We start from the raw sequence: 22,423 nt of genomic DNA on the forward strand, positions 1-22,423 counted from the left end.
TGAAACCACAGGTGAAACAAAACATGAATTGATATTATCAAAACAAAAACAAATTTGATAATGGAAAACTATATAATAACCTTGTCTCAAAAGCAAAATTGGACTATCTTTAACACTTTTCTTAAAAAAATAGCTTTATGTGTGGGACAACAAATATCGAAACATTTCTGGTCATGGACATATTGGTGGTCAAAAAGAACTATTTAATAATCCACATCTCACAGTGCTCATAGTCTTAATAGAAACAGTAAATCAAGTTGCAGACAGTGCGTGTTGCACATCATGGCGATTCTGATGTGACGGTTTAGTGTTCCTCGCCCTGTTTTTGTGCCTGGAATTGTTCAGTTTGTGCCACAGGAGGGCCGATGGCCTGACGAACTTCCGTCCGCAGGTGCAAACGAAGGGCCTCCAGCACTCGACGCGAGCGTTCATCTTCCGCGTCCGGCGGCAGTTCGCCTTGTGCTTAATCAGCTGCCGGGCGCCTTCGAACGAGTCCCCGCAGGACGTGCAGATGTAGCGCGTGGCCTCGGCGTGGAGCATCTGGTGCCGGAGCAGGTGCAGGCGTGCCTGGAAGCGACGACCGCACCGGCAGCGGTGGAGGCGCGGCGCCTTCCGGTGGCGGTAGCGGTGCACCACGACCAGCGAGGGTTGCCTGGAGACGGCGCCGCACTGGCGGCAGGTGAACACGTCCTTGTAGTGCCACCTGGTTTTCATGCGCCGTGCCAGGGACAGCTCCCTGCTCTGGTTCAAGAACATGAACAAGATCCTCAGCGGACCAGAGGCAGACGCAGGGGGATGGGTGGGAACTGTAGAAAGAATTGGTTGCTTGGTTGTGACTGGAGCAGAATGAGGGACTTGAAAGGGTACAGAGGGACCAACTGCTGCAGAGGAGGAGGAGGAGGAGGAGGAGGAGGAGGTCTGTGAGGAGGGGAGAGGGGTAGAGACAGAGACTTGGGGGAAAACAGTGTTGGACACAGAGGCCTGGGAAGGGAGCAGAGAAGAGGTAGAGACCTTGGTGCCGACAGTGTTAGCGAAAGAGACCTGGGACGGGACAGTAGTGGACACGTGACTTGATGCAACATGATGACCAGAGTCTTTGGAAGGAGCCCCGCTGGGGAGGGACACCTGTGGTGACGCACCTGGCGGGGCAGGACCTCTCACAGAGAGAAATGGCATTCCTGCTGGGGCACCTGGCGCACCACCACCCCCGGAGGCTGCCACAGGAAAGAAATGGCTCATAGAGGGACTTGCAGTGCCCATGGGCTGGGTCGGGAGGAAATACATGTTGGAGCCTTGGCCGGGGAGGCGAAACAGTATGGGAAGAGAGGGCAGAGTCCCCCTAACTGCAGCAGTGGACATGGAAAAGCCGGGAGGGGCTTCGGTGCGAACAGAGGTGGTCACACCTGGCGGAGCTTGATTGTGAATAGCTGAGGGTGCTGGCAGACCGGGAGGGGTCTGGCTGCGAATAACCATTGATGTGGGCGTCTGAAGTCCGGTCCGATTGCAAACAACTGTAACTAACTTGTCAGAAGGTGACTGGCTGTGAGCGCTTGTGGAGACAGGCATGCGGGCGGGAACCTGACTGTGTGCAACCATAGGTGCAGGCATGCCTGGTGGCGTTTGACTGTAAACTATCGACGATGCAGGGGTGCCAGGTGGGGTTTGACTACTAACAAACACCTGGGTCTTAGGAGAGTTCTGGGTATAGATGCGTACTAAACCAGGTGGGGATTTGGCAACGGAATGTCCAGTTGGCTTGTATAGCATGTGAGACTGCCCTGTCTGGTTGGCTGCCTGGGTGCTGGCTGTGGTCTCAATGCCAGTTTCTATTGTAGTCTGTGTCGAAGGGTTATACAGAGTTACGTTATTGTTTCCCGGGACAACTAAATTCCCAGCCGAATCCTTGCTCTCCGCCGCAAAGCTCCCCACCATACCCAACATGGGCAACGATCCTGATGGGGTTTGCGGACATGATGTCAGCCTTGACAATGCTGAGGACGAGACTGAAGTCTGAGTAACGCTGCTAGACTGAGCTTGGGTGGCGACCACACCAGAGGGCAGCAGAGTGATAATCTGGTAAAGCTGAGGAGGCTGCTGGGTAATGGCAGGGACTGGCACCGGCTCGGATTTCACCGGGGTAGGAGCCGCAGGGCCGGCAGACATTTTGGCCCGGCAGGCTTCGGAGTACGACCTTACCGGAGCCTTGTCATTGGCGTACGGCATTGGCCGAGCCTTGCCTGGACAGACGTGGGCGCTGCAGGAGCCTGGGCCTGAGAACGTCTTCTTGCAGGTCACACAGATATACTCCATATCCCGACCGTATGCCCTCCAGCATTTAATGCAGTTGTCTGGACCTTTACTACAACACACTACCATGTGGTGCCTCAGGTTAGGGTAAGGGCCCAGCCCGCAGTGAGGGCATTTCTGCCAGAATTTGCGAGTGGAGATGGATGGCACCTGTTTCACCGCAGAGCCCATGTTGGCTTTTTTTTTTACCTTCTTTGCAACCCAGGCGTACGGGTTACTGTCACCTGAGTCTGACGAGGATGATTCTGAGTCCATTTCCGAATCTGAATGGGAACCAACATACTCCTCCGGGACATATATTGAGTCCCCGGGGGGCAGGTAGTCACTATCACCATCATCCTCCTCGGACTCCTCGTCTTCCTCTCCTGCGTCACTTGATTCGTCTCCTTCGCCAACCTCCTCCTCAGCAAACTCCATGTCTTCGTGCCACTGTATGGGAGCGCCCTCCTCCATACTGTCGTCCTGATTCACACTCATGTTCTCACTACCCTGTGCTGTGTTTAAGGGCACAACATCAGATTGGAGTCTCCTTTGACTCATGCGTTTGACCTTGGGCTTGGCGTTGGTGTGCTCTAGCAGTCTAAAATGGCCTCTTTTACCAGACAATGGGACCGTCCCAACCAGCACACTCCTGCAGTTATAGGCGTGGTCTTCATGAACCTGAGCGATGTTTACAGAGCTGTGATATGAATGGTCGCTCTCGTGGAGATTCTCCCGCTCGTCCTCCTCGACCACGGCCAGCTTCACCCCCGTGTGGCACAGCCCCCAGTGCTTGTTCAGGTGCCACGTGTTGCGGAGCTGGACACTGCAGCGTTTGACGGGGCACACGAGGGGGTCATGTTGGTGGGCATTCACCAGATGTACGGCCAGCGATGACCCGCGGCGGAATGTGACCTGGCACAGATGGCAGCGCCCGTCAGACTTGTGCTGCTGGAAGTGGTCCGTCAGGTCGTGCAGCGTCTCGAAGCGTTCGCTGCACTCGCAGCACACGTGGGTGTGGTTCGTCTTGCTGGCCATGAGTTGCGGAGGCGCCGGGCTCTGGGCGGCGGACAAGCCAGCTCGTACCGCCTCAAGTCCATAGTCAGCATCACTCGATTCTTCTGAGCGGGACCACTGGTCTGGGAGATTGCTCTGGAGCTGAAAAAGAGGAGAGAGTGAATGAACATATAACTTGTAATATACATGATGGAAAAATGTCCACTGTTTCCTCTATTTCAATTAAGAAATATATATAGTGTAATATACGTATATCGTTTTTTTGTTCTTTTGGATTGGGTTTAGGATGTTAGAATAAACAATTACTCACAAAATCGCAAGTGCAAAATCCTAGAACGAAATCAAGTTTTTTTTCGTCGAGCTACCAAAATGTAACAACACTGTCCAACATCACCAATTCTAACCTCCAACTATATATATATAAGTCCTTTTTATTATATTTCTGCTCTTTTGACTCTTTCGAGGTAAAAACTTTTACCACTGAACAAACAAGTGATGGTTTGTCAGCTACAAAGTCGTGAGGGTGCCAATCTGTTAGTGTTTCATACAATAAAAAATAAAATAAAATAGATAATAATAATCTTCCATCGCCCTTTCAGACTATTATATCATTAAACCAATGCAGGCTATCCAGTCTCAGTCCCTGTTTGTTTGGACTGCGCTAGACAAGCCCTTACGGTGATGACATTAAGGCTATGGGCAACAGTTTATAGAAGACATGGTGGAGAGGCAAACAGTCAGGGACAGAAAACTTTTAAATACTGGAACATTAGCCTCCACAATGCATGCATACCAGACACGAAACATCCAAGTTTAAATATCTGATGTTGGAAAGCTACAGATCTGAAATTTGAAGAGGCTAGATTGAATTGGCTGGATAATGGACCAGGCCAGTGTACCGAGGCCTAGAGCTGCCAGGGGTCTCAGACAGACTCAGGCCATGCTTATAAAAGCAACATTATGTAACCATTTCACTTTAAAATAACAGCTCCAAAATAATTTTGGTGGTACACTGACATGTAATATGGATAACGGCCTCTGTGCATCTGTGCTGCTGCCACAGCAGGCCTGGTATTACACTATGTAGCTATGGTGGACAGAGACACCTCTTGTGTGAACTATGTAATGCGTTATGGTACCACCTCACACAACAACATCTAGACCCCCCTTCTAGCTATAAGAAGAAGCTAGCACAGTGTTACGACCCTGTGGGTCTGTCTATGTATTTTTGCCTGTGCCTCTGTTTCGTTGTGTATCTTGCTGGCGGGTTGGTGCGCAATCCCATTGGACCTATAGAAGTACCGGCCCTTAAAAAGCGGCCAGATTTCACTGCTCCACTTTGGTCTCATGACACCACAGAACCTTCTTCCACTTGACCATGGAGACTCCCGCATGCCTTTTGGGGAACTGCAGTCAATACTTGAGGTTTTTTTCAACAGTGGCTCTCTTCCATATTTTTATATAATCGACATAACTGTGTAGAAATCTGTTTTCACTTTAAAGAGGGCTTTATTGTGAATTTTTGTGTCCAAAAAGCCAACTTATATTGACCATGACTGATTTATAAAAGCAATAAAAAAGGTAAAACATCCCAGGGGGTGAATACTTATGCAAGGCACTGTATATATATATTTTAGGGGGAACGAGATACTAAGTCTATACATTGTAAGATTTATATTATGAATAAAAAAAACTCTAATTCCAGTTCAAATTCAGGACTGTGCCTGCGGTGGTACCCATACAACTGTTTATCTAACCTATCAAATCAACCAACCACCAGGAAACTCAGTCTAACCTTATAATAGGGTATGAGACATGGCTCACCACTGAGCGAAGGGCGTCCAAACCATTTGTATCATCCAATTCCACCTCTGCGCCGACAGCATCACGGACAAACCCTTCCAAGGCGAAGCAGTCGAGAGCTGTTTGCATCTTTACAATGACGGTCCAGCCAGCGACGTGTAGTCTGACACCTATAGAAATAACGTCAAAGGACACTTAATGCGGCATTAAAACGGCATATTATCTTTTGCTTTGAGACGCAAACTACTTTATTTATGTTAACGTTATCCATATTAGTGTATGGTGGGAGTGTAGGACTGATGTCAAGTAAAAGTAGTCGATCATCATTCTGTAGTGTAGCTCAACCTAGAGCGGTATAAACAACCAGGTTACGGGTGCTTCATTATAAACGTAGAATGAATGTACCCACATGCAATGAGAACTGTGTCCGTAAAGAAAGTAATGACAGTAACGTAACACGCAAAAATAATAACATAACACAATTCTGCTTAATGTCAGTGTTACGACCTTATTTAAACACCGCTCGAAGTGCCAACTAAAACTCAAAACTAAGTTTAAGGGAAACATATTGCCTGTTACAACCCGGAGTTGTCACATGGCCACCGACTTTGCAGATGGTCACTTGCAATTATATTATATTACGAGAGATAAAGTATAACAGCTAAAGCTATTCCAAAAACCATTAGATGACATTATGCAATTTTATTGTACACCTTAACTTGTTCGCACGAACAACTACAGCGGTCTTTGTGTGTCATTCAATTTGCATAGCCATACAACTTCACATTGCAATCCATTTCAGTAGTAGAAGCTAAATGTACTCAGAGCGACAAACAAGAAAACATGTTAGCCATTTTTCCTCGTCTATCGTGCATAACAGTAGGCTACTCAGCACGATGACGATTTGAAGAACGTGTGCTGATACGTCAATTGCACTAGTCAAATGAGGAGTACGGATTGTTGAATGAATTACCAGAAAAACGTCAAACATCTGATGACATGTGCTTACTGCACGAGCAGTCCTTTTCACAATTGTACCCTTGAATCCCAAAGTTAAGCAGAATATTTGTATTAGTTCCCATTTCCTAGTTTCCCCTCCTCTTCCTGAAGTAAGAGGAAGAGGCGGAGCCCAATCGAAGCATTCATTTCCCAGCGTGCACTAGGAACACCTTCCGCCATCCCACACATTACTACTACTACAATACCCAGCATTCATTCTCTACATATGGAACAAGAGAGATTTTATTGTCAGACTTTTTCTTTAAAATAACAATTCATGATTTCACGATTAATGAAAAGGTATGATCAGCAACATTGCAAATTACAATCTGACATCTTACTTATAGGCTGCTTTCCATTTTCACATGAAATTAACAGTTAGTGATAAATGTGGAAGATGTGTGTCCAAAATTGACTATATTTCACATAACAATTGTATTATACACCCCCTGTTTTGAGCAATGGAAACAAATGTGGGAACATATGTAAGTGCTTTATATAAATGGCTGAAGGACCAAATGTTAAATTGGTCCCATGACCTTATGTCTCGGTTCATGAATGAAAACACACATTTATACATGTTTCATATTGAAATTACACACATTATAATATTTACATTGTCATTAGAATAACATAATTAACAGCTAGGCTAAAAGTATTTCTGCGGTTACTCGATTCAAATCCAGGATGTGGCTTGAATTATGCAATGATTAGCCTATCCTGTAGACTAGTTTAAATTGTTTGCAATCTGTAGGCTATTTGGTAGTCAGGGTGTAGTAAAAGTGAAACATTACCATTGGTTTTAAAATCAGAATCTCATTCTCTCGGTTCACCCAGTAGTACCACAAGTATAAGCTATGTTTCCCATCAAGACAGAATTCTGGCCTCATAGTGCATTTTGACCTCTGACCTCTGTTTCAATAAATGTATTAAATATATTTAGCAGTATGTAAAAGAGAAGTTCAGTCTTTCTATAGGCTACTGTTGAAGATCTATTTCAAATTCCCTATTCTTGTAATAATTCTGGGAACTAAATGTTGGCTGTTTGGTGCAGTCGATGCGAGCAGGACCCCAGCAGAACGGGACAGGTGAATGAGGCCTGTCAAGCTGGCTATAGGATCAACCGGAAACAGTGGATAACAGGTATTCATTAGTGTAATACGAGTGACTTGTTTGTCTGTTCAACTGACTATATGGGATATCCCTAGACAGGGAAAACCTGATGCGTAAAAAGCAAGAGCAGCAGTGATATGTAGCATGCATGAATAGGGAATGCATAATAAAACCAGTGAGTATTGGCACTCCCTGGACAGGTGCATCTAAATTAAGCCACCTTAGCTCACCGTAAGAGCAAATATCACACCTGAGTCTGTTTCTGCAATCAACTAAGCTGTTTGCGACGTTAAAACCCGGTAGTTAGTCTTATTTGATTGTTTAAGTTTAACATTTCTTTAAAGTAGCCCGATGCATGGTATCCCTGAAGTCACGGATTCCCCGGATTAGAACAGACCTCAGACATAGGCAAGGTGAAGGCTTGATGTGATTTGATCACTGCAAAACAAAATAAATAAATAAAATAATCAGGAAATTAAACAAACAGTCAAAGAAATGAAAACAACGTATTTAATGTAGGCTGCTATGCTATTGTAGGCTTTGTGTGACCAAGATATTTCAAACAGCAGGGAGGCGGATGATATTTAAACATCTGCTAGTGGCAATAGGTTTGGCTCATTTCGCTTTCCGTATGCAGTTGCGCTTTTTGCTTAAATCTAGAGGTGGGAAAATAGCGTGCAGAGAGAAGTTAGGAAATAATATGATGGGAAAGATGTCTTTGTCAAAAAGTCTGAAGAGGAAATTTGACAAACAAAACAGAGTCTATAAAGGGGAACGGAAAGACAATTTTGCGTTTATCTTACCCGGTTTCAGTAATGGAAAGTCTGTATGCAACGAAGTTGTTGCGGTTTGCAAAACATAAACCTAGATGTTTTTTTATTTCGTTCTGATGCAATAATCTTGTTGCAACACTTATTTCGGGTTGAAGTTAAGTAAAAGACGAGTCAGTGGTGAAATTAAGAATGCAAATCATGGTGCCCTGGTGTTCTCTCTCTTTTCTGCTTAGCAACAGCTTGCCTAATTTGTGAGCCTGTCTACCAAAAACTCGGCTACGATCGGAATAATCGGACGGGCCAAAAGATATCGCTGGCTGGCCAGAATTGGCACGGGGCAGTGGCGATTTTAGCTTCACATTTCTGGTGGGGCAATTTTGTATGACGTCATGTCACCGTCACATAAATAGAGGTAGCTGATTATTATAGGCAGTAGTAGGCCTAAATCGACCAGCGATGGAGCGATGTCTACTGTCTATTGTACTGGTGTTCTTCAAATCCATCAAATGTATTTTTTCTTATTCATATTCTTCTAAATGGATATGAGGTGTTTGGTGACCTTGGGATTCTTGGCAATATGTACTTATCAAGTGAACCTCTCACGTAAGAAACCAACAACAGTATGGGGGTTTAACAGAGCATTAAAGCACTTGACTATGAGAAGGAATATGAATAAGAAAAAAAGAATACATTTGATCCACTAATGAACAGCTTGTATTTGCATATAGTATCTGAACACATCAAGAGTACTTTACAGTCAAGGCACCAGAGTTGGGAGAAAATAAAATAAATAAGGGGGACAAACAAAGCCAAAATAACAAAAAAGACAGAAAATCTGCAGGGGGTGGACAGAAACTTGTCTTGGGTGTGATAGGTGTGAAGCCGCGTTTGTATAAGGAGTGCAGACAGCAAGGCCGGGGCCCTCAATAACCATTTGGATGCTAATAAAATGTTGCTCCATTGGCTATGGCATTTGGCATTAGGCATTTATTTGGCATAAGGTTACAGACAAAAGCAGATTCTACAACACCCCACATGATGGATTTGAAGAACACCAGTACAATAGACAGTAGACATCGCTCCATAGTGTTATCTGCAAGATATGAGCATTGAAGCAGAGGCTGCAGCTACTGCATTTACAAGATAAGGAAAATGCCACAGACCTAGAAACAAACAACCAAATCATATAAGAACTGAGAGTAAAAATGGTCCTTTGAAAGAAACTGAAAGCATTTAAGTAGTAGCATGACTAATTTCTGACGCTTCTAGCTTCCCCTTTAAAACTCAAAGGGAGTGGTCAGATGTGTTATCTTGATGTTTCTCACTTAGTTAGTGAAACCTGCTGACCATATCACACGCACACATGCACACGTACACACGTGCGCTCACTAACGCAGACGCACTCGCTCACTCAGGACACGTGCCGACTGACACGAAGAGACCAATATATAGGCCAACACATGTGCGTTGAACTATTAACCATCAAGATGGTGATTAAAGTCATTTTTGTTGTGATGTGCCTGCTTGTGTCTCAAGGTAAGAAGATTATGTCATCTGAAAATGAAGTTATCTGTTGAAATGTGTCAGGGGCAAAACACACTAATTCCTTGTTCATTTAACACATTGAGCATATTTAGTACATTTTCCATTATAAAATTCAAAGTGGCAAAATCAGCAGCTTTTCATAGAGTACAATCTTCCAATACATTCATTGTCAAAATACAATTGCATTCTGGTCATATATTTTAGGACTACTATGTAAGTAGGTATTGTAGTTAACAATATTATTCAATCTTTAATAATACAGTATGTAATCTATCAAAAGCTGGAAGATTTTGGGTTGACCTTGACTTTACAATGGCACGGTAACTCTTCAATATCCTGAATAACTATCAAGGCAGATACTTGTGTGTGTCAGTGACTCAGATGTGTAAATACGTTTTAAGTCAGCATTCCAGTTTCTGATGTTCCCCTCACTAATCTCTATTACAGTCAATGTATAAGTTGTTTTGAACAAACGAACTTCAATTTCAACTGAAACTTTAACCATCCCTAGCAAAAGGACTGAAGTGCACCACGTGCCGTAATGCATCTGGACCTTGCTTTGGAGACTCACAGAAGTGTCCGGCACTGGTTGACATGTGTGCCAGCATCACAGAAATAAGAACTACTCCAGGTGAGAACATTTACTCTTCACTTGACAAACACTGACAGTTGATTGAATACATTTTTTCAAACAAAGTTTCTACTGAAGATAAAAAGAGACGCTTCACTTTCTTATATTGAGGTCTAGATTTGTTTTCTTTTTTTTGTGGTTTCTATCGGTCCATCAATTGGATTATGGGTTTGTGTTTTCCTCGTGACTACATCTTTTTTGTTGTTGTTTGCTTGCAGAGGATTCAAATGTTAGAGAATCCAAAAGATGCATCCCATCTGCACAATGTGTCGATGGTTCCCTGAACACAGGAGTCTCTAGGGTCACACTGAGCTCCTTGTGCTGTAACACAGACAACTGCAACATCAAAAGTTCTCCAGGTAATTATTTTGTGCTGACGAAATCTAATGATGAATCTATTGTTCAGGAAGGATCAATTTAGTGAGAAAAAAGATTTACGAATACCCCACGATTTGCAAACAAGCAGAATGTGATTTATATGTCTAACGATTGCACACCATGTTTTACAAACACAAAACACACCTCTAAAACAAATACAAAATGCTTTGGAAATGCAAGACACGTCTAATACATAAACCATGTTTTGTATGTCTGTATAATCTGTTTTTCAAGTGCAACACATCTTTTCTACAAGTACATAGCATCCACAACATTTGTGGATAATGTTTGGCACAGTTTTTCAACATGTATGAGTTGCAAGCCACCAAAACAGCAGCTACATTCCATTGATGAAATGGCTGGTGGGTCATGTAACTAGAAAACAAGAAAGTTGATTTGTCTTATTTTTATACACACTTTGCACTGATTTTGCACGCTGCACGGTCTCCATCCCTCTTTGGTTTGTGCTTTCTGTGTTTGTCCTCTCCAATTTTGAAAAACATAACCTGCTGTGTCAACATCCATGTGACCGACATCTTTTAAAAAGGCTTTCCAGACATCCATTACTAATCCCCAATACTCGAACCTCAGAGACTCAATGTTTGAAATTTGTGGTCTTCTATGGCGTCAGGCTAGTGCCAAAACTCACACGCGATAAAGGTTTATTCGAGCAACTTTCACGTTTACAAAAACGTAGAAAAATAAATCTCCGCCTCATTCATGAGCGCCCGGAAAATGGGTTCTTCCACAGCTGAAATGTTCTCTGCAATGCTCCCCGAATGAGGATTCTAAAATTGGCACACATTCTCGTGCCCCGCTAGCACACAGATCTAACTTCACCGGTGCAGAGGTGGAGGTACAATTGCAGGATGTAGATGTGTCTATTCTATTCCACTATGTCTATATCAACGCGATTGAGTTAAGTGCTTTTTTATTTATTCACTTACATTTGCATTTATTATAATCATTTAAATCCGAGGATGTCTGTAGAGTTGATGTGAACACAATCACCAACTATTTCTCACAAATTCAGCCCTTAACCCTTATAACTCAGGGAGGGCCTGTGGGGCATCTGTTGTTTTTAGGAGGAATTACATTGAAGAAAACTCTGGGCGATTTACGACTACTATTTCATGTTCAGAAATTATTTTGAAGTTCAGTGGAGTTCAGAAGAAATTCCTTCTTAAATTCTTCTTGAACTGCGTTTGAGAATAAGGCCCATTGTGTTTGTTTGAGAGGAGTGTATTATAGTTGTAAAAACATGGTGTGCATATTTGCAAATTGTTGGATATTTATTAATCACATTCTGTTTGTTTGCAAATGGTGTCAAATTAATGCCATCTGGAGGGAAGGAGTTCAAATGCATGCAGGAGAGCCTGAATCCTCAAAAAAGCCATTTGAGTGCTAATGGTCTCAGCTATCTGTTCTTACTGAATCATAAAATAAACATGAAATGTCATCAGAGATAAAGTAAACGTGCAAAACTGCAAAACTGTCCGACAACAATGCTACAGCCAGTATATTTAAGCAATAAGCCCCAAGAGGCCGTGGTTTGCGCTGATTTTAGAACAGGTAAGGGGAGTTGTTAAGCACGACGCGAAGCGAAAAAGTTCCGTTCCGGAGTGGAACTTTTGTTTGTGTTCTGGCCTGTGTGACTCCGCCCTTTGCCCATTTCTACAGAACCATTATAAACAGCCTGGGTTGCCAAATAACACAGCGTGTAGCCACCATGGAAGTAAGCAAACAAACCAATCAAGCCATACAGTCATAGCCACTCACTGTGTTATTTGGCTGTTGAGCTAAAATATCACCAACCTTTCACCAGAATCACGGACTCACCTTTTAATAAGTAGAAAGTCATTGTCTTCTTAATCTAATGCCCAAATCAATTCTTCCTGCCCATTTTGGATAAAATAATAGAAATTCTACAAAGCTGAAAATGAGAGCATGGTTTATCTTTCAGCTGCAGAAAATGACATGGCCAATGGGAGGCAGTGTTTCGGCTGTCACTTGTCCCCAGCTGTGACGGGCTGCTCATCAAAGATTAAATGTGCCGGTGATGAGGATCTTTGTTTCTCTGTAACAGGTGTGTTTATTTGTTGGAGTGTGGTGTGTGCAGTACTATGTATTTTGAACAAAAAGGCAAAATATTATTCTACACAGTAGAAGAGCATACCAGTCTAGGGTATGTTACACTGTAAGAGTGGAAAAGTATAACTTTAGTTATGTAATCTATTGCTTTATTTTTATGTATTGATACATTATTGTTTCTAACTCTCTCTCTCTTCTGTTTTTCCCTTCCACCATTAGTTGGGGGACCTGACGGGAACAGTACTACCTCAAAGGGCTGTGCCACCAGAAATGTCTGCTCTGGAGCACTTTCAAAGCTGCTGGGCTTGGAGGAGGGACGCCTGACTTACTCACTAAGATGGTCCTGCTGTGAGGGGGATCTGTGCAACACCAACAGTGGCTGGAGTGCTACACACAGTGTCCTGTTCCTGCTGTGGCCCCTGGGCTCTGTTCTGCTCTTCCACTGAGCTGGCTTCATCTCAGGGTGACTCCTCTGCTTGGAGATGGGCTGCTATTTTCAACACAAAACTAGTTTATGGCTGTTAATTCATGTGTTACCGTGTTTGTTTTCATTCATGTGTTCTGAATATTTCAGCAACTATTAAAATAACTACTGGACACATTTATATCACTTTATCTTTCTCAAATATTTGAATCGACTTAAGAAGAGTACAAGTTGTCAATAAGCAATCTCTTTGTTCAGGATGAACATTTCAGGACCCTCAAGTCACATCTTGCTAGGGCATAGGTTTAAAAATCCCAAAGTTTCCCTTTAATTGAATCAATGAACAATTTGCATGTGGTGTGATTGTTCATTTTATGCGAACTTTGAACTGACCTGAATAGTTAATGGGTTTCAATTGAAAGTTTCCCCTTATAATTACCAGTGAGAGAGGGAAAGTGTGTGTGTGTGAGTGTGTGTGTGTGTGTGTGTGTGTGTGTGTGTGTGTGTGTGTGTGTGTGTGTAAAAAACACACAAGCCATAACTGAGAGTAGTAGGACTGCAGTTGCAATCATCCTTTGAAGTGTTGAGTCTTTGATTATTCCAGTAATAAAACAAATATAAGCATCTTCTGTGTTTTGACCTGATGCTGTTTTCTGTTCCATCATTTCACTCTGTCTGGTATGTTTCTCTCCTGGTGATGTTGGTATGTATTTGATTTGTTCACCGAACATGACTTTCGAATATCCAAGGGTTATTGTAAGAACTGCGACCCAGTGACACAGGGTCTTGCTGGCTTAACTCACCATTTCTCTCTTATTACTTAATCACACAGATTACACATTGGCCTTAATGATTTTCACGAACGTGCATACACACATGCATGCGGAACCACGGTGACAGAAGGAACACACACCCACATTCTTTCTGGCACGCACCCAACAGCCCTCACTGGAGCGCATAAGCTCTCTCACACACACACACATGCACTCTGTCTTTCACACACACCCTCATTTATTTCATTAGCTAGACAGATTTAGTTAGATTACATATTACATGTGTTATGTCTGATCATTGTGTTAATAAATGTTTTGATGATAAACGCTGGTCTATTTAATGATACACAAGGATGGATGCTGCCAACCTCTTCTATTCAGAACTCCAAAGACCTTGATATGAGGTTACTATGGTTGAAGTAATTAATTGTATATTAATTGTATTAATAATCAGAGTTCCAAATTGATAGTTTAATATATTTTATTGAGACTGATCTTTATCTTGACCACTGTGGTGGACACTACACTTTGTGTGGCGACCCCATGTGTTCAATTTACCAGGAGGGTTCAGATGCTAATTGTTCAGGTCTCAGTAAGACAGACAGAGTACATATCCAAAGGTATGAGTTACAGACACAGAAAAAAGTTAATTTCTATTACAACAGTAGAATCGTAATATTTCCAGTTCTATCAGTCCCCCACTTGAGCATTCCTATGCGAACACAAGAACCATGCAACAACCAATCAGAACAGGAAAACATCACTATGCTGTTCCATCACTGGCACCCATTGTACCTACAGTGATATCTTCCTCATTCCAATGCAAGATAAAATACTCGTTTTACCAAGATACTAGTTTTACCAGATTCCATGTTACGTGGAGAAGTTCACTTACATTTTCACTGATGGACACTCCAGACAATGCAGACACCAATATATAGACCAACACATGTACGTTGAACTATTTACGGTCATGATGGTGATTGAAGTCATTTTTGTTGTGATGTGCCTGCTTGTGTCTCAAGGTAAGACAATTATGTGAGTCATTTGCTAAAATGTGTCAGGGGCAAGACACACTAATTCCTTGTTCGTTTAGTTTTTTTTAGTTCATGTAGCACATTTACTTCACTTAGCACATTTAGTACATTTCCCATAATTAAATTAGCAGCTTTCATGGATTACAATCTTCTGACAATCTTCTTGACAAAATACAATAGCATTCTGTTCATATAGCCTATTTTACACAGAGGACTGAATAATACGTAATCTTCAAAAAGCTGAACTTTTTATGTTGACCTTGAATGTACAATGGCACAGTTATTATTCAATATCTTTAATAACTGTCAATGCAGATTCATAGAATATTCTAAATGTGTGTCAGTGACCCAGATATGTCTAAATACGTTTTAAGTCATCGATCCTGTTTTAGATTTTCCCCTCACTAATCTCTATTACAATGAATTTGTAAATTGCTTTGGACAAAATACCTTCAATTTCAACTTAAACTTTAACCCACATGTGTTAAGCTCAAGACCCGCGGCCCAGATCCGGTCCGCCAAGCGATTTCTTCCAGCCCGCCGGCTCCTCCGAATGTTGCAAAAAGTTCCGTTGATTTGAATGGGCCACGGTGTAATTTAATTTGGTCCGCCAGATAATATGTGCAGTGTATCAGAGCTTGTCTGGCGCGGCCACCGGTATGTCGCACGCACCACTAATACTGCAAGTCCCACAATGCACTGCAACTGCGTTCGTGGTCTATCAGTCTACGTAAATTTAGGCCCACAAGCGCGAGCCTGTGTCCCACACTGTCTCAGACTCATCACCTGAAGTCAAAGTTTAGCTCGCAGCCTGTCTCTCTCCGACACAAAAATGGCCAATATTGGCAGAATATATATATTTGGCAGTAATGAAAGTAAATAATATCTTAAGACGGCACTATGAAAAGAAACACCAAGACAAACATCTGGACATAAAACCGAAGCTCACGAAGAGGATTCGAAAAGATCGCCGGTGTCACAGCAGACTGGTTTCTTTAAGGCTCATCACAAAGTGAGATTGCTGTGAAGAGAAGCTCTATTGCTAAAGCAGCTTGACCCTTTACCGAGGGAGAATTTGTCAAGAACTGCATGATAAAAGTTTGCGACATCGTGTGCCCTGATAAAAGGCAAGCATTATTAAATGTGAGGCTGAGCAGAAACTCCGTTGCTGATTGTGTATGCGAACTTGGCACCTATCTACAAAAACAGCTGATGGGAAAGGGAAAATATTTCATTGCATACTCCCTTGCTTTGGATGAGGGGAGCAAGACGACTCTCTGCGTTATAGATGAACTTTTGGGATTTAAATAAATGCATGGCACAACAACGGAAAACTTCTCTGTGAAGAGGTATCCAAATGTGTAAATGAAATGGGGCTGCCTTGGGACAAACATGTTAGACTGACCATAGATGGAGCGCCTGCAATTTGCAGAAATGAGAGTCAGTAGAAATGAATAACACTGATGTTTATCTTGTTTTGAAATTTGATCATATAGTGTTCATATAGGTAATAACTGAAAGGCATAAGGCTGCTTGTCCCAGATTCAGTAGGTCTATGTTAAACTTAAGTTAATGTTTACATATGAAAAAATATAATATAATTGAATATGTCCGGCCCTCGACTTGTACGCAGTTTTAGATTTTGGCCCTCTGTGTATTTGAGTTTGACACCCCTGCTTTAACCATCCCTAGCAAAAGGATTGGAGTGCATCACATGCAATAGTGTGGGTGGATCTTGCAGTGGATCGTCACAGCAGTGTACCCCACTTGTCACTGACTCCTGTGCCAGCATCAATGCTGCCACTGCTTTAGGTGAGAAAATGTACCCCTCGCTTTGACGAACACTGACAGTTTATTAAATAAATGTTTTATAAGAAATCGTTTCTACTGTGTATAAAGAGAGAAGCTTGATTTTTGTGTGGTTTCTATCAGTCCATCAATTGGATTATGGGGTTTGTGCTTTCCTCATGACTACATCATTTTTGTTGTTGTTTGTTTGCAGGGGCTTTAACTACTGAAGTAAGTATCAAAAGCTGTTTCCCAACTGCACTATGTCTCAATGGTTCCCTGAACACAGGAGCTCAGGTCCCACTAAGGGTCACACTGAGCACCTTGTGCTGTAACACAGACAACTGCAACACCGGAAATCCTCCAGGTAATTGTCTCTAATAATAATAATAATTCATTTTATTTTTAACGCACTTTTCATTCAAAAGAATCTCAGAGTGCCTACATATTAGAAAATGACTATAATAATACAATAAAATTAAAAACAAATTTAAATATTAACATAAGCAATGGTGGTGGATGGAATCTAATGTTCAGGAAGGAGGCTATGGGATACATTTAGTGACTATTCAGTCATTTATCTTGTTAATCTAATGCCCAAATACATTTTTCCTGCTCTGTTTGGGTAAAATAATAGAAATTCTACAAAGCTGAACATGAAAGCATGGTTTATCTTTCAGCTGCAGTAAATAACACGGCCAATGGGAGGCAGTGTTTCACCTGTGGCTTGACGGGCTGCTCATCAAGGCTGCAATGTGCCGGTGATGAGGATCGCTGTTTCAATGCAACAGGTGTGTATATTTGTGGGAGTGTGGTATGAGCAGTACAATGTATTTTGAACAAAATGGTAAAATATATTTTTACACAGTAGTAGAGCATTCCATTCTAAGTTATGTAAAACCAGTCTAACTTTACCTATGTAATCTATTGCTTTATGGTATGTTTTGCTACATAATTGTTTCTAACTGTCTCTCTCTCTTCTGTTTTTCTCTTCCACTCATTGGATAAGACTCTATCGTGAAGGGCTGTGCCACCCAAAGTGTGTGCTCTGGAGCGTTTTCACAGGCACTGGACTCTGTGGCAGCGGGACTGACCTGCTGTGAGGGGGATCTGTGCAACAGTGCCTGGAGTGCTTCACACAGTTTCCTGTTCCTGCTGTGGCCCCTGGGCTCTGTTCTGCTCTTCCACTGAGCTGGCTTCATCTCAGGGTGACTCCTCTGCTTGGAGATGGGCTGCTATTTTCAACACAAACTTGTTAATGGCTGTTAAAGCAAATAAACTAAGATTTGTATTCAGTCATGTGTTCCCGTGTTTGTTTTCATGAATTTGTTCTGAATATTTCAGAAACTATTAAAATAACTACTAGCGCATTTATATCACGTCAGCTTTCTTAAATGTTTAAATCCATTTGCAGTTTTTCACAGTAACACCCAAAAAGCGAAAATTCTGCACAATTTTCACAACCTTCACTTCCTGTACCAATCGCTCGACCCCATTTTGGCAATACTTCACACTCCCTTATCTGCATTAGACTCTGAGTTTCCTTGTTTACCTCTGATGTCAATTATACATCACCTTGATGTCAAAACACTACACACAGTGTTCAGTTGTTGCACACACTTCTCAATAAAATCTCAAAGCATCAACCTACAACACACAAATAGTCAAATCTCTAAACATTCGGGTCTGTTGAGCAATTTGCAATCAGGACTGCAGCATAAAAGTGCCTTGAGCCTCTGTTTTGTTTGATGAGCAATGGAGAACGTGGCAGATATCGAGAACCAGAGATGGAGAGGGGTAAGAGTGAGTGGAGGAGGAGGAGGAGGACAGGAAGGAGGAGGGAGAGGAAGAGGAGGACAGAGCGAAGTAAGAGGAGGAGGGAGAGGAAGAGGATGCAGAGGAGGAGAATAGGGAGAAGGAGGAAGAGGAGGACAAGAAGGAGATTGGTGATCTCTAATGAAATTCGGGCAACTGTTTTAGACCATGTTCTCAACCATACAGTGTGTGTATTTTGCAGGACTGAAAGAGAACCACACCGTGGAGGTAGAACCAGCATTTACCCAGTCGAACAGGAGACAGCAATTGTAGAAATGGTTTGTGAAAACAATGCTTTGACACTGAGACAAATCAAAGCTAGGATCCTGGCTGACCGTGGTACTTTTAGTAATGTCCAGACTGTCAGCCTCTTCACAATAGGCCGCATTCTTCATAGGAATGCTATGAGCATAAAGCAGGTGTACAGGGTCCCAATCGAACGGAACACAGAGCTCATAAAGGAGTTACGGCTTGAGTTTGTGCTTGTAAGTACCATACACTCAGCACATTTCTTGAAAAAAAAAAAGCAGTATTTATTGTTACACCAGGTTTTATTGCTCTTAGCTTGACTGTTCTCTCCCTTGTACGTCGCTTTGGATAAAAGCGTCTGCTAAATGTATATGTAAATGTAACATTAAGTACCATACACTCAGCACTGACACATGCATGCATACCTGTCATCCAATATTGTTCCTTCTCTCCAGTGCCTCACTGTAGCCCACTGTGTTGACCTCTCTGTGTCTTCTCATACTGTAACTTGCATTCTCATGCTCTCTGTGTCAGCGGATCCAGGAGCATGACACATCCAATGTGCTGTACCAGTACATCTTCATTGATGAGGTGGGTCTCAACCTGGTGAAGAGGAGGCGAAGGCGCAGAGACGTCATTGGTCAGCGGGCCATTGTTGAGGTCCCCGGCCAGCGTGGTGGGAACATCACGATGTGTGCTGCGATGAATCAAAATGGAATCTTGCACCGTCATGCCCACTTAGGGGCCTACAACACTGCCCGTCTCCTCGTCTTCCTGGATGGCCTGCATGACCTGCTTGTTCCACCTGGCCAAATAGATGACCAACAGCGGATTGATCCAGTGTGTTTCTACGTTCTATGTTTTATATTATGTGTAGTACTTACTGTGTGTGTATGTATGTTTTTTTTATGTTTTACTGTATGCACCCATACACCAGAGCACATTTCAGGTAGGCTTACACCTACTTGACAATAAATCTGTTTCTGATTCTGATCATGTTGTCATCTTGGACAATGTCAGTTTCCACCGGGCTGCTCAATTTCTTGAGTGGTTCCAGGACCACCCCCATTTTTCCGTTCTATACCTTCCACCAACATTCAACATTCCTGAACCGAATTGAGGAATTCTTTTCAGCTTGGGGGTGGAAGGTAAACGAACGGAACATACAGGACCGGGTCCCACTGCTCCAGGCCATGGAGGAGGCTTGTGGCGACGTTAGGGTCGAGGACTGTCAGGGCTTCATGCTTCACTTGAGGCGGTTCTTCCAACGCTACTTTGACAGGGATAACATAGTACGTTGCCTGCGATGGCCAGGACACATGCACATACACACACACACTCTCTCTCACACACACACACACACACACACACACACACACACACACACACACACACACACACACACACACACACACACACACACACACACACACACACACACACACACACACACCAATACACACACCAGAGCCTGTGCTGAAACAAAGACGAACACACACTTACACTGTGACGCACTCACACACTTAGCCTACCACCCTGTCGCAAGCACACTTGTACTGCACGTACAGGTGTCCACTCAAACACACCCACATCTAGGCTGCATGATCTGTCCAGGCCCTCGTATAGATGGATATCACGCTGCTTGGACAGGGAGAACATTGCCTGTGATGTAGATGAGGCCCTCTGGCCAGACAGGAACCTGAGGCGTGATGCCTAATTACTGGAATTTCTGTGAAGGGAGTGGGGGGTTGGGGGGGTTGAGCAGGCCGGTTTACAGTACTGTACTGTTGTCTCTGTGTACCAGAATAAACCTTTTTTTGCTGCATATTTTTGTGCTGTTTTATGTTTGACTATGAAAAAAGTAGGCCTACACTGAGATATTTTACAAAAGACGAAAAATGGCTCATTCTCATGAGTTATTGTCATTCATATGGTGTGTTCCATTTCGATGATTGTGTTTTCAATTTTGTACAAGTTCCACTTTGTGAACAGTTAAGAGATTTGATGGCAAAGAGTCATCTTGCAAAGGGAGTGTCAGGTTTATCATTTTTCTGGCACGCACCCAACAGCGCACACTGGAGCACACAAGCTATCACACACACACACAAACACACACACACACACATTCTCTCTTTCACACACACCCTCCTTTATTTCATTAGCTAGACAGATTAAGTTGAATTACATATTGTGTGTATTGTCTGATAATTGTGTAATACATGTTTTGATGATATACGCTGGTCTGTTACACAAGGTTGAATGCTGCCAACCACTTCTTATGTTAAAGTAATGTTAGGTTAAGGTTATGCTAAAGTTATTTTGTTGAGTTAATGTAAGGTTGTTACGTTAAGGCTGTTATGTTAATGTTATGTTAAGGATGTTATTTCACCTCATGTTTTCCTCTTCCTCTGGGCAGGTTGGTGTTGCTAAACCAGGACACACACATCATTTGAATAGATGGATATCAGGCCAGGACACCCAACCACACACACACACACACACACACACACACACACACACACACACACACACACACATTTGAATAGATGGATAACACGCCAGGACATATACACACACACACACAAAGACACACACACACACACACACACACACACACACAGTTTGAATAGATAGGTATCAGACAAGAACACATACACTTTTGAATAGATGGATATCAGACCAGAGCCCCTGGCGAATTAGGGATGTGTGTGTGTGTGTCTTAGGGGGGGGGGCACCTGGTGTGATAGGGATGTGTGTGTTGGGGGAAGGGGGCACCTTGTGTGATAGGGATGTGTGTGTGTGTGTGGGGGGGGGGGGGGACCTGGCTTAATATATTGTTTGGGGGGGGGGGCACCTGGTGTACTGGGATGTGTGTGTGTGTGTGTGTGTGAGGGGGGGGCACCTGACGTAATAGGGATGTGTGTTGGGTGTGGGGGGGGGGGGACACCTGGTGTAATAGGGATGTGTGTGTGTGTGTTGGGGGGGCACCCGGCGTAATAGGGATGTGTGTGTGTGTGTGTGTGTGTGACGGGGGACAACTGACGTAATAGGGATGTGTGTTGGGTGTGGGGGGGGACACCTGAGTAATAGGGATGTGTGTGTGTGTGTGTGTGTGTTGGGGGGGCACCTGTCGTAATAGGGATGTGTGTTTGGGGGGGGGGGGGGGGGGGCACGTGGTGTAATAGGGATGTGTGTGTGTGTGGGGGGGGGGGGGCACCTGGCAAAATAGGAATGTGTGTGTGTGTGTGTGTGTGTGTGGGGGGGGGGGGGGGGGTCACGGAGCTGTGCACGGCTGCTCCTGTCAATGACCTGTCAAACTTCAGACACTACACACACACTCTTACAAACACACACCTCTCTCACAAACACTACATCGCTGCCAAAGTGAAAAAAATGTTTTCTGTATGGACGCAGCACTGCAAATCAACGAATCAAGTCCCGGTGGGGAATACTTAGGAAACGTAATGCTCCTCACACAGCTTATCAAGAAAAACATATTGGATCGCTGTCATCCTCAGTCTACATCTGCCACTCTATGGACTGTTTTAATAAAGTCTGCCTTTTAGGATACGGATTCCACCTTTTGCATAAATTCATTCAGTCAATTCACTTAAATTCAGGATAATGGACATCTGTTATTGTGTGTGAACATGTATCACAAGGCACATATCACATTAGTATTAAACCTTCGTCGATTAATT

The 22,423-nt window shown here is 43.2% G+C and overlaps 1 protein-coding gene across 1 annotated transcript; it reads left to right on the plus strand.

The window, feature by feature from the left end:
• Window positions 1–6,566: 6,566 nt before the first annotated feature.
• LOC308380708 (uncharacterized protein) lies at window positions 6,567–13,082 on the plus strand (the record flags this gene model as incomplete). Its single annotated transcript, XM_080858113.1, has 6 exons — window positions 6,567–6,590; window positions 9,389–9,527; window positions 10,048–10,167; window positions 10,386–10,526; window positions 12,509–12,631; window positions 12,856–13,082. The coding sequence occupies 6 exons, from the start codon at window positions 6,567–6,569 to the stop codon at window positions 13,080–13,082; spliced, it is 774 nt and encodes a 257-aa protein (XP_080714239.1).
• Between the last annotated feature and the right edge of the window lie 9,341 nt (window positions 13,083–22,423).

The sequence above is a fragment of the Sprattus sprattus genome (assembly GCF_963457725.1).
Source record: "Sprattus sprattus genome assembly, chromosome: 19".
Lineage (NCBI taxonomy): Eukaryota > Metazoa > Chordata > Actinopteri > Clupeiformes > Clupeidae > Sprattus > Sprattus sprattus.